The following is a 13253-nucleotide window of genomic DNA, read 5'->3' on the forward strand; positions in this document are numbered from 1 at the left end:
CATTTAGGCCCGGCCGGCATGGTTCAGTGGTTGAGCATTGACCTATGAACCAGAAGGTCAGGGCTCAATTCCTGGTCAGAGCACATGCCCAGGTTGTGGGCTCAATCCCCATGTAGGGCATGTAGGAGGCAGCCGATCAATGATCCTCTCTCATCATTGATGTTTATCTCTCTCTTTCCCTCCCTTTCTCTCTGAAATCAATAAAAATGTATGTATTTTTTAAAATTCTAGGGGCATCTGTTGAAAATTTGAAAAATGCTGGTGAGTTCATGATATTAAGAAAATAGTGTTTAGTTTTATTTGGTAGAATATATTATTATTTTTATTTAGGACAATGTCCTTATTCTTACGTGATACATAGCAAAATATTTAGATGTGAACAAAGTAGTTAATGTCTACAGCTTTCTTTCTAATTTTTCTATATGTTTGAAAATTTTCATAACAAGTTTTTCATGTTAGGATAATAGAATTCCCTGGTTTACATAACTTTTTCATTTTTCAGACATTTCAAAAAGCAACAAAATTGTATTAATGCTATATATTAATATTAAAAATACTTTTTAAAAATATACTAGTATTTTTCTATTGATTTCAGAGAGAAAGGGAAAGAGGGAAATAGAAACATCAGTGATGAGAGAGAATCATTGATCAGCTGCCTCCTGCATGCCCCCTACTGGGGATCGAGCCCACAATCCAGGCATGTGCCCTTAACTGGACTCGAACCTGGGACCCTTCAGTCCACAGGCCCTTGCTCTAACTACGGAGCCAAACCAGCGAGGGCTAAAAAACTCTCTTTAAGAAAAACTCCAAAATATCCTGCAGACTATACTTGTATTCTCATGTTATTGTTGTTCCAAAATGGTTTAAATCATCCTCACATCAATTTCTGTAGAGTATATCTTGGTACCTGAGAATTTTCCCACAAATTTATAAAATATTACTTTGATCAGAAAGAAAAATAATTTTTGTTTGTTTTAAACATGTTCCTTATGACGTTACAGTACTGATTTAATAAGTGAACTCTACATTAAGAAAGATTCATGCATAAAAGAGAAAAAAAAGATTCATGCAGATATTTTTATATACTAGTGAACAGTCTCAGTAGAGATACTAGAGAGTATAAAAACAAGCCTTATATAGTAGTGCCTCTTGAACTCACTAAATCCATTTCTAGCACTGGAATCTACAATAATTTACAGATAGCAAATGAATAAATCTAGAATTTGTTCTAAGGAAATAATTAAGCATGTAGGCAAAGCCTTAAGATATTAAGATAGTCACAACAGTGCTAGTTTAAATAGTAAAAGATAAGAAATAATATAAAAGTTCAATATAAATGGTTAAACTAAAGTATCCTTCTAGAAGGACACTATAAAGTCATTACAATTCTGTACCTAAGTCCAATATTGGGTTTTTCCCTCACATCAACAAGCAATTTTGATATCAGCTGTTTATCCTACAATTCAATTCAATTCTGATACTACCTGGAGAAAGCATTAGATTCCCACAAGTTAAGAACTCAGTACCATACACTGTTCCCCGCTCCCTCTTGAGAGCTTTCCCAAAGGCAAGACCAGGTTATTTCCTATGCGTTTTAGCTGGTCAAAGGTTCTAATGTCTTCCTCCTTGGATATTGTTAATTTGCTAGAGTAATTCACAGAACTCAGAGAAACATTTATTTAGTAGATTACTAGTTTATTATAGCATGTTTACTTGGAGCAACCATATGGTGGGGCAAGCAAACTCCATCCTTCTGGGTTTCTATGGAGACCTCATTACATAGACATGATTAATTAAATCACTGGACATTGAATAGTGATTCAACCTCAAGCCCTTCTCACTCCCCAGAGGTGGGGAAATGGTGGTGGGGGGGGGGGGGGCGGGGGTGGTACTAAATGTTCCAACCTTCTAAGTACAGAGTAAGTTCTCCTGGCAACCTGCCCCCATCTTCAGGTGTTTTCTAAAAGTTACCTCATTAACACAACAAAACACACCTTTATTTTAATATATATATTTATTGATTTCAGAGAGGAAGGGAGAGGAAAGAGAGATAGAAACATCAATGATGAGAGAGAATCACCGATCGGCTGCCCCTTGCACACCCCTACCGGTGACCGAGCAACCTGGGCATGTGCCCTTGCCTGGAATTGAACCTGGGTCCTTTCAGTCCACAGGTCGATGCTCTATCCATTGAGCCAAACCACGTAGAGTGAAAACATACCTTTAATTGCTCTCTTCACTATGAAATTCCAGGTTTTAAGAGCTCTGTATTAGTAACAGGGACTAAGACCAAATATGTTTTTTACTGTAAATCACAATTATCACACAGTAATTAAAATTCATATTGAGCGTGGCCGGTATTGCTCAGTGGTTGAGCATCAACCCATGAACCAAGAGGTCCCTGGCTCAATTCCTGGTCAGGGCACATGACCAGGTTTTGGGCTTGAACCCCAGTGGAAGGCGTGCAGGAGACAGCCAATCAATGATGTTTCTCTCTCATCAATGTTTCTATCTATCCGTTCCCCTTCTTCTCGCTCTACAAAATCAATTAAATATATTTTTTAAAAATAAAAAATCATATTGAGTAATAACTGTGAGAAAACATCAGACAAAACTAAACTGAGAGTCATTCTACAAATTTATGTGTACTCTATACAATTTTGAAAATCAAAAGAAAACCCATCCTTATCCCTGTTTTATAAAAAAAAAGCTGAGGAATTTTTTCAGATTAAAGAAAATCTAAATGTTATATGTGAACATGAGTTGGGTCCTCAACCTGGGTTGGGAGTGCAATGAGGGAACTTAACTAAAAAGGTTATTATTGGGACAAATACTGAAATTTGAATTTGATAAATTTTAGATCATTGTTAAGTTTCCTGATTTTAATAACTGTACTGGAGTTATGTAAAGAAATATCCTTTTCTTAAGAAATATATAATGAGCTATTTAGAAATAAAGAAGCATACATGATGTAATATTTAGAACTTCCTCTCAACTGTTCAAAAAATACATGTATGTAAAGAAAGTGAATGAGCAAGTAACCCAAAATGTTGTGCATGGGTTGAGTAGAGTTCTTTGTCAGATTCTTGCAAACTGACTTAAAGTTTATATGATAAAATTTAAAATTACACAAAAAAGGGTTATAGAAAGGTATGTTCAGAATGAGCAGTTATTTATGAAATAATAATTAAGAACTAAACTTTAACCAGTTAAATCTGATAACAATTAAGTTAGTAATATATTACACTTTTTTTTATCGTAAATCTGGTAAAGGGAAAATATCTTACCTTTCGGAAGTTTGCCTCCAAGCACAGTAAATTTTTGTGGATTTTTCAAGAATTCCACAACTTCCTGTAACTCTTGTTTAGCTTCCTCCACCTAAAATGACACAATTTACCAAAAATTTTAAAATAAAGATTTGATTATCAAGGCCTGCTCCTTGGAAACTGGAAATTTAATTGGAATTTTTTTTTTGTTTCAGTAAAAGGAGTATACAAAAAATATCCCTTTATAAATATACAAAGAGTTTTTTTCCTGGCCCTTACTGCCAATTATGCAAAGTCTCCTTATATATCTCAACAAAATACATTTTAAACTTCTTACATTTTCAAAAAATACTGTTTCCTCCAGTTAACAAAAACTATTATATTAAAAACTCTATTCAAATGTGTCAGTGGTATTTGATCAAGTTTAAAATCCAGAATTTTTTTTGGACCTGGTTATAGGCTTCAAAGGCAAATTATGTGGACTTACTATATTTTATTAATGATAAGTATATTACTGTATGATATGTTACTAACAGTATATTGCCATGCTATATTAATGATAAGGAATCTGTATTTAACTTAAAATATTAATTTGTGATTATGAGGCTGTTTTCATTATACGGAATTTCTACTAGATTATAAATTATTCAGTTCCTCATAAACACCAAAGGGCATTAACTAGAATTGAGCTATGATGTAATGATTTATTTTTAATCTTTATTGTTGAAAGTATTATATAGGTCCTCCTTTTTGTAATGATATTTTGTAAAGGGATATGGCCAAAAAAATTTAGAAGATTTAATCCCCAAAATATTGTTTGCAGAACTGTCATTTTTAGCACGAATGAAGCCCAATCTCATCAACAAAAATAGTAAGTAGAGCATTAGCTCAATTTTTAAAACTCTGATGTAAGATTACAAAAGCTGCCTTTCAGAAATGGTGAGACATTTTCCTAGTTAGCATACTAGAAAAGTCACAAATGCAAATGATATCAAAAGTCACTACTGCCAGAATGATACCAAAACTTAGTGCAGAAGGCCAGATGTTAAACAACATAGGTGCCCTAGCCAATGTAGCTCAAAGGTTGGAGCATCAGTCCACACACCAAAGGATCACAAGTTCGATTCCCAGTCAAGGGAATGTACCTGGGTTGCAGGTTCGATCCCCAGCTCAGGTCAGAGTGCCTTTGGGAAGCAACCAATGGATGTGTCTCTCTCACACTTATGTTTTTCTCTCTCTCTCTCTCCCTCTTTCTTCTCTCTTTCTCTTTCTCTCTCTCTCTCTCTCTCTCTCTCTCTCTCTCTCTCTCTCTCTCTCTCTTCCTCTCTTTCTCTCTCATCAATAGCTCCATGAACAAATAATGAACATTAGTTCTTTAGGTCCTTTGTTCTCTCTTCCTCTAGCAAACATTGTTCTTTGTTCAAATACATGTATGGCTTTCCCCATCTTCTTCGTATCTTCACTTATGTGTCACCATCTCAGTTAATCATTCCCTGAACACCCCAATTAAAATTGTAACCTTTAGGCCCTGGCCGGTTTGGCTCAGTGAATAGAGTGTTGGCCTGGGGACTGAAGGGTCCTGGGTTCGATTCTGGTCAAGAGCACATTGCCTGGGTTGTGGCTCAATCCCCATGAGGGGGCGTGCAGGAGGAAGCCGATCAATGGTTCTCTCTCATCATTGCTGTTTCTATCTCTCTCTCTCTCTCCTTCCTCTCTGAAATCCGTAAAGGAAAGAAAAAAAAGAAAAAAAGGTCACCTTTAGAAATTTTGAAAATGGCAGAATAGATGGAAGTTACACTCACCTCTTCCCAGGACCATATCAGAGTAGTGACTAAAGTACAGAACAATCAACTTGAATAATCATCTGTCCACTAGTTGAACAGAAGGCTTATAACTAAGAATTTACAGAGGAACCCGCATCGAAACAGGTAGGAAGGGCATGTGCGGTGGGTGAGAATCCTTTGGGCTATTTTGGGTGAGAGTTCCCTTAGAGAAGCATCAGCCCCATGCCAGGTTACCTAGCCCAAAGCACTAGAGCCCACACGGTATGTGGCTGCGAAAATCAGCAGGATTCCACACACCATGGTGAGCAGTGGGAACACTCTTAAAGGGTCAGAGCACAAACATGGCAATCACCTTGGTCTCTACCAGAGAACAGCTGCTGGGGGTGGACTGGAGTCATAAAGGGAAACAGAAAATCTGAACAGACCACTTAAACCAATGAAATCAAAGAAGTAATCGAAAAACTTCCAACACTCTCTTTGTGCATCTACTATGAGGATGAAGACCATTGTCAGCAATCTGACTGTTGACATTCCAGAAAATGTCCACATCACTCTGAAGGGACTGTGAAAAGCCCCAGAGGCACCCTGTGAGGAACTTCAACCATATCAATCTAGAATAGTCTCCTTGGGAAGAAAAAGAAGAGGCTCCAGGCTGACAGATGGTGGAAAATAGAAAGGAACTGGCTACCATTCACACAATCTGCAGTCATGTACAGAACATGATCAAGGGTATTACAATGGGCTTCCATTACAAGGTTGAGGTTTGTGTATGTTCACTTCTCCATCAATGTCGTTATTCAAGAGAATGGTTCTCTTATTGGAATCAGAAATTTCTTGGGCAAAAAATATATCCACAGGTTTCAGATGAGGTCAGGTGTTGCTTGTTCAGTAACTCAAGTCCAGAAAAATGAGTTAATTTTTAATAGACATGACAATGAATTTGTATCAAATTCAGCTGCTTTGATTCAGCAAGTCACAACAGTTAAAAACAAGGATATCAGAAAATTTGGGATGATATCTATTTCTGAAAAAGGAACAGTTAAGCAGGCTGATGAATAAGACCTACGTTGTCCAGCTATAGAAACAGCAAGATGCCCAATCTTCCTTCAGACTTATTTGTGACATTTTAAATATGCAAAAAAGCCATTTTTTGACTTGGAGGGAAAGAAAACTCTCCAAGAAAACAAAGGTTCTAGGCCTGACTGGTTAGAGCATCAAGCAGATATGCTAAGGTTGTAAGTTCAATCCTCAGTCAGGGCACATAGAAGAATCAACCAATGTCCCTAGCTGGTTGGCTCAGTGCTTGGAGGTCAGCCCTTAGACCAGCCGTGGGCAAACTACGGCCCGCGGGCCAGATCCGGCCCGTTTGAAATGAATAAAACTAAAAAAAAAAGACCGTACCCTTTTATGTAATGATGTTTACTTTGAATTTATATTAGTTCACACAAACACTCCATCCATGCTTTTGTTCCGGCCCTCCAGTCCAGTTTAAGAACCCATTGTGGCCCTCGAGTCAAAAAGTTTGCCCACCCCTGCCTTAGACTGAAGGGTCCTGGGTTCAATTCTTGTGAAAGGCACATGTGGGATATAAGCAATAGATGTGTCTCTCTCAAATCAATGTTTTTCCCCTCTCTGCCTCTCCCCTTCCCTTTCCCTCTCTCTAAATATCAATAGAAAAATATCCTTGGGTGAGGATTAACAAAACAAAAATAAGAATCAACCAATGAATAAGTGGAAAAACAAATCAATGTTTCTGTCTCTCTCCCTCTCTCGCCCTTCCTTCTTCCCCCCATCTCTCTCTCTCTCAACTCTCAAATCAATAAATTAAGAAAAAAAAAAAGGTTCTTAACCAGATGTCTTCAAAGGTCAATTTTACTAAACATTCAAAGAAGAACTAAAACCTATCCACCTCAAACTATTCTAATATTTTCAGGAGGAGGAAAGACTCTCATGCCATCTTATGAGGTCAGCATTATTCTGATTCCAAAACCAGAAAAAGACATTACAAAGAAATAAAGTGATAGGCCAATATCCCTGATGAACATAGATGCAGAAATCCGCAGCAAAATATTAGTAAACCAAATTCAGCAATACATAAAAAGATTATACATCATGATCAAGTGAGATTTATTGCTGGGGTGCAAGGTTCGTACAGTATCCCCAAATCAATTAATGTGATACATCTCATAAATAAAATGGGTAAGAATCATAAGATCATATCAATAAATGCAGAATAAGCATATTGACAAAATCCAGCACCCATTTATAACAAAATCTATCAGAAAGGTAAGAATAGAGGGAACATACCTCAACATAATAATATGACATACCCACAACTAACATCATATTCAACAGAGAAATACTGAGTGTTTGCTTTAAGATCAGTAACAAGAGAGGAGTGTCCACTTTCACCATTCTTACTCAACATAGCCACAGCAATCAAAAAGAAGAAATAAAAGGTATCTAAATTGGAAAGGAAGAAGTAAAAATGTCATTATTTGCAGATGGCATGCAAATTGTATATAGAGAACCCTAAAGATAAATGAATTCAGTAAAGCAGCAAGATACAAAGTAAGTATTCAGAAATTAGTTGGATTTTTTAAAAAGATATGCTTTTATTGATTTCAGGAAAGGAAGGAAGAGGGAGAGAGAGATAGAAACATCAATGATGAGAATCATAAATTGGCTGCCTCCTGCACTCCTCCTCAACCACCCAAGTATATGCACTGGCTGGGAATCAAATGGTGACCTTCTGGTTCATAGGTTGATGCTCAACAACTGAGCTGGTTTGGTTCATTGATTACAGCACCATCCTGAGCACTGAAGAGTCGCAGGTTCAATTCACAGTCAAGGGCACATGCCTGAGCTGCAGATTTGATTCCTGGCTCCAGTAGGGCACATGTGGGAGGCAACCAATTGATGTGTCTCTCTCACATCTATGTTTTGCTCTCCCCCCCTCCCTCTTCTTTCCTTCCACTTTCTCTAAAAAAAATCAATGGAAAAAATATCCTCAGGTGAGAATTTAAAAAAAAAGAAGAAGAAGAAGAAAACAATTCCCCTGATTTAGAACTCCATAAAAAAAAAAAATAAAAAAAATAAACCCTACAAATAAATTTAACCAAGGACGTAAAAGATCTGTATTTGGAAAATTATAAGATACTAAAGAAAGAATCTGCCCTGGTCTGTGTAGCTTAGGCAAATGGAGTATTCAGCCCTGGACCAGAGGGTCGTGGATTTGATTCCCAGTCAGGATACATACCCAGGGTGCAGTTTCAATCCTCATTTGGGGTATGTATGGATGGGAGGCAACCAACTGATGTTTTTCTCTCTCACAATAATGTTTCTCTCTCTCCCTTTCCCTGTCTTAAAAAAATGAAAAAAATTAAAGAAAGAAAACAAATTGAAGAAGAGACAATTAAATGGAAGCATATACCAGGCTCATGGATAGGAAAAATTAACATCAATAAAATGTCCAACTACCCAAAATAATCTATAGATTCAACACAATTCCTATCAGTGGCATATTTCACAGAACTAGAATACTCCAAAAATTTATATAGAACCACAAAAGACCCTGAACAGCCACAGCAATCTTAAGAACAACAAAATTGGAGATTATCACACTACCTGATATCAAATTATACTACAAGGCTACAGTAATCAAAACAGCATGATAAAAACTTAAAAACAGGAGAAACCAAGATGGCGGCATAGGTAAACAACGGAAATTGCTGCCTTGCACAACCACTTCAAAAATACAATTAAAAGACAAAACGGACATCATCCAGAACCACAGGAAGGCTGGCTGAGTGGAAATTCTACAACTAGAAGGAAAGAGAAAAGCACACTGAGACTCAGAGGAGGTGTGGAAGTAAAGTGCAGAGGTACGGAGGCGCACGTGGAAACGGCTGGCAATGAGGACGTGGTTGTCTTTTTCGATCGGGAGGGAGTCACACGCTTCCGACTGCTCTCAACTCCAGTTCCAGGAGAGTCTCTGGGGACCCAGACTCCTACGGGGAGAAACTAGACTGTCTGGCTTCAGGCAGAACTCAAAGACAACTTTCTCTCAGAGGTGCTTGCAGCGATTACCGAGGAACACTGACAACCGGGACCTTTTAGGGCAGGGGTGAGGATCAGCCATAGCTGTTTGCTCCACCCTGTTGATTTCCTGAGACCCCGGCCCACCCAAGCTGCTAGCAGAGGCTTTTGCATATGAATTACCTGGCCCTTTGCAATCTAAAATTATCTAACAAACTGCAGCTGGGTCAGAGAGACCCAGATCATCCAAAAGAAGGCCCAAGCCCCACAGCAGATTGCATTGCTTCACAGCTGGGCCTCATCTGGGCACCTCCAAACCCCAAATAAAGAAGAGGAATCTGCAGATCTCTCCGTAGTTCCTGCTGGGTAGCCTCAGGCAGAGGCTAAATTAGCAACTCCTTAGAGACCCAAGAGCCAATGTACCCAGTAGTCAGAGTGGGACCATCCAGATTACAACTCCCCAGATCCATAAGGGACACACTCAGGGGGCAGACTCAGTGAGCACCAAAGCCCCACTGAAGCAAGTCTTGCCCCATAAGGGTGTCTCCAGCACAGAAGTTCTCCCACTGTAGACACAGCTGACTCTCACAGCCAATTGGCCTGGAGGTCAATTCCTCCCAGTGATACCAACTACAATCAAGGCTTAACTACAACAAGACTGTGCACACAGCCCACAAAGGGGTGCACCAAGAGTGTCCACCTCAGGTAATTGGGGAGGCTGAGCCACTGGGCCCTATAGGACACCTAGCACAGAAAGCCACCCTATCAACACAGGGAAGCAGCCAAAATGAGGAGACAAAAAAACAGGTCACAAATGACAGAAATGGAGGAAAGCAAACTACTGGATATAAAGTTCAAAACCATGGTTATAAGGTTACTCAAGAATCTTCTAGAAACCACTGATAAATTTAGTGAAACCCTCCATAAATCTAGTGAGACCCTCGAGGATATGAAAAAGGACCAACTAGAAATTAAGCATACACTGACTGAAATAAAGAATATTATACAGAGATCCAACAGCAGACTAGAGGACCCCAAGAATCAAGTCAAAGATTTGAAATACGAAGAAGCAAAAAATACCCAACTGGAAAAGCAAAAAGCAAAAAGAATCCAAAAATATGAAGAAAGTGTAAGGAGCCTCTGGGACAACTTCAAGCGTACCAACATTCAAATTATGGGGGTGCCAGAAGAAGAGAGAGAGCAAGATATTAAAAACTTATTTGAAGAAATAATGACAGAAAACTTCCCCTACCTGGTGAAAGAAATAGACTTACAAGTCCAGGAGGCACAGAGAACCCCAAACAAAAGGAATCCAAAGAGGACCACACCAAGACACATCATCATTAAAATCCCAAGAGCAAAAGACAAAGAGAGAATCTTAAAAGCAGCAAGAGAAAAACAGTAAGTTACCCACAAGGGAGTACCCATACGACTGTCAGCTGATTTCTCAACAGAAACTATGTAGGCCAGAAATATTCAAAGTGGCAAGAAATGTTCAAAGTGATGAACAGCAAGAACCTACAACCAAGATTACTTTATCCAGCAAAGCTATCATTCAGAATTGAAGGTCAGATAAAGAGCTTCACAGATAAGAAAAAGCTAAAGGAGTTCATCACCACCAAACCAGTATTATATGAAATGCTGAAAGGTATCCTTTAAGAAGAGGAAGAAGGAGAAGAAAAAGGTAAAGATAAAAATTATGAACAACAAATACATATCTATCAACAAGTGAATCTAAAAATCAAGTGAATAAATAATCTGATGAACAGAATAAACTGGTGAATATAATAGAATCAGGAGCATAGAAAGGGAGTGGACTGACAATTCTCGGGCGGAAAGGAGTGTGGGGGGGTGCGGGAAGAGACTGGACAAAAATCGTACACCTATGGATGAGGACAGTGGGGGGGGGGGGTAAGGGCAGAGGGTGGGGTGGTATGGGGTGGTATGGAGGGGAGCTATGGGGAAAAAAGAGGAACTGTCATAATCTGAACAATAAAGATTTAATTTAAAAAAAACAAAAAGACTTAAAAATAAACATAAAGATCAACGGAACAGAATGGAAAGCCCAGAAATAAACTCTAGCCCAGCCGTGGGCAAACTACGGCCCGCGGGCCAGATCCGGCCCGTTTGAAATGAATAAAACTAAAAAAAGAAAAGACCGTACCCTTTTATGTAATGATGTTTACTTTGAATTTATATTAGTTCACACAAACACTCCATCCATGCTTTTGTTCCGGCCCTCCGGTCCAGTTTAAGAACCCATTGTGGCCCTCGAGTCAAAAAGTTTGCCCTCCCCTGCTCTAGCCTCTATGGGCAAGTAATATTTGACAAAGAAGACTAGAAAATATAAAACTAAACTCTCTGACATTTCTTGCAGCAAAGTTTTTTTCTACTTTATTGCCTCTGAAAAGGGAAACAAAAGAAAAAGTAAACAAATGGGATTACATCAAACTGAAAGGTTTTGAGAACTCTGGGGTCTAATCCCCAAGATGGACCCCAAGTAGAGAGCACCAGAACTGAAATGGGTGCCTACATATTATCTGACTGTGAAAAGCAGCAGGTTTGTTGCCTGCAAGAGAGAGACAGCTGGAAAAGCAGGCACCCTCTTAAGGTACAACACACAAATTTCCATGTGTAAGTCAGTCACTCACCCTGTGCTCCAGCAGAGGAACTGGAGTAGACTGGAGCTGTTTGAGCAGAAGCCAGGGTTGGGGGATCTGGGATTAGAGCTCAGAAGGCAGACACCATGGTTTCCTGTGCTAAATCATTTCCTCATACTGCAGAGGTCATCTTTCTCACACAGACAACTGCGATAGTCAGTGCTGCCCTTGAGGGGAAAACAGTTGACCCACCCTATTGGAAAACACCTTGCCCCATGGTGTGCAATTTCTGAAGTCCATTAAGAGACTGAGAATATAAGAAGGGAAACCATAAAAATCTTGGAAGAATCCATAAGTAGCAAAATATCAGATATCGTAGCAATATCTTTACCAATAGAGCTCCTAGGGCAGTGATGGCAAACCTATGACACACGTGTCAGAGGTGACACGCGAACTCATTTTTTTGGTTGATTTTCCTTTGTTAAATGGCATTTATATATATATAATAAATATCAAAAATATAAGCCTTTGTTTTACTATGGTTGCAAATATCAAAAAATTTCTATATGTGACACGGCACCAGAGTTAAGTTAGGGTTTTTCAAAATGCTGACACGCTGAGCTCAAAAGGTTCACCAGCACTGATCTAGAGGGTATTATGCTAAGTGAAATAAGTCAGATAGAGAAAGATAAATACCATATAATTTCACTTACGTGTGGAATCTAAAGAAAAAAATAAATGAACAAATAAAACTGAAAGAGACTCACAGATACAGAGAAAAAAATGGCTGGTTGCCACAGGCTAGTAGAGTTGGGAAACAGATGAAAAAGGTAAAGGAATTAAGAAGTACAAATTGGTAGTCACAAAATAGTCATGGGGATATACAGTACAACATAGGGAATATAGTCAACAATGTTCTAATTACTATGTATGGTGTCAAGTAGGTGTTGAAAATATCAAGAGGATGGTCTAACCCAGTGATGGCGAACCTTTTGAGCTTGGCGTGTCAGCATTTTGAAAAACCCTAACTTAACTCTGGTGCCGTGTCACATATAGAAATTTTTTTATTAATGCAGCCATAGTAAAACAAAGATTTATATTTTTGAATTTATTTTATATATTTAAATGCCATTTAACAAAGAAAAATCAACCAAAAAAATTAGTTTGCGTGTCACCTCTAACCACTATACTGTATACCTGAAACTAGTACAAAATAATACTGAATATAAGCTGTCGTTTGAAAAATAAAATTTTAAAAATAATAAAACTGTGACCTTTATCCCAGAACTCCCCATCCTCTTTACACCTTGCTCGATTTTCCACCATCATCCTTTATCACTTAACATCTATTATTTCCTTATATACCATATATCCTTGTCCAACTCCTGTTAGAATTAAAACTCTATGAGAGCAGAGATTTTTTTCAGTTCTTCTATCCCAGTACGTAGAACAGGGACTGGCACTTAAAAGACACCATTAATTATTTGTCAAACCAATGATTTAATTAATTGCCTATGAACTAGCAGTGAACCATTCTATTCACTCAAGGATTAGATCTATGCACT

The 13253-nt window shown here is 38.3% G+C and overlaps 1 protein-coding gene and 1 pseudogene across 2 annotated transcripts in view; one reads left to right on the plus strand and one right to left on the minus strand.

The window, feature by feature from the left end:
• The window catches only part of YME1L1 (YME1 like 1 ATPase), a 58569-nt gene that overhangs the window by 14997 nt on the left and 30319 nt on the right, over positions 1-13253 (minus strand). Inside the window, exon 9 of the mRNA XM_081104173.1 lies at positions 3288-3378. Within this exon, the coding sequence (XP_080960299.1) occupies positions 3288-3378 (91 nt within the window). The remainder of the gene's footprint in view (positions 1-3287; positions 3379-13253) is intronic.
• Positions 5547-6109, plus strand: LOC308528537 (large ribosomal subunit protein uL6-like; annotated as a pseudogene). Its single transcript has one exon. The product of its transcript is annotated as a large ribosomal subunit protein uL6-like (transcript).

The sequence above is a fragment of the Myotis nattereri genome (genome assembly GCF_964212035.1).
Source record: "Myotis nattereri genome assembly, chromosome: 1".
NCBI classification, from domain to species: domain Eukaryota; kingdom Metazoa; phylum Chordata; class Mammalia; order Chiroptera; family Vespertilionidae; genus Myotis; species Myotis nattereri.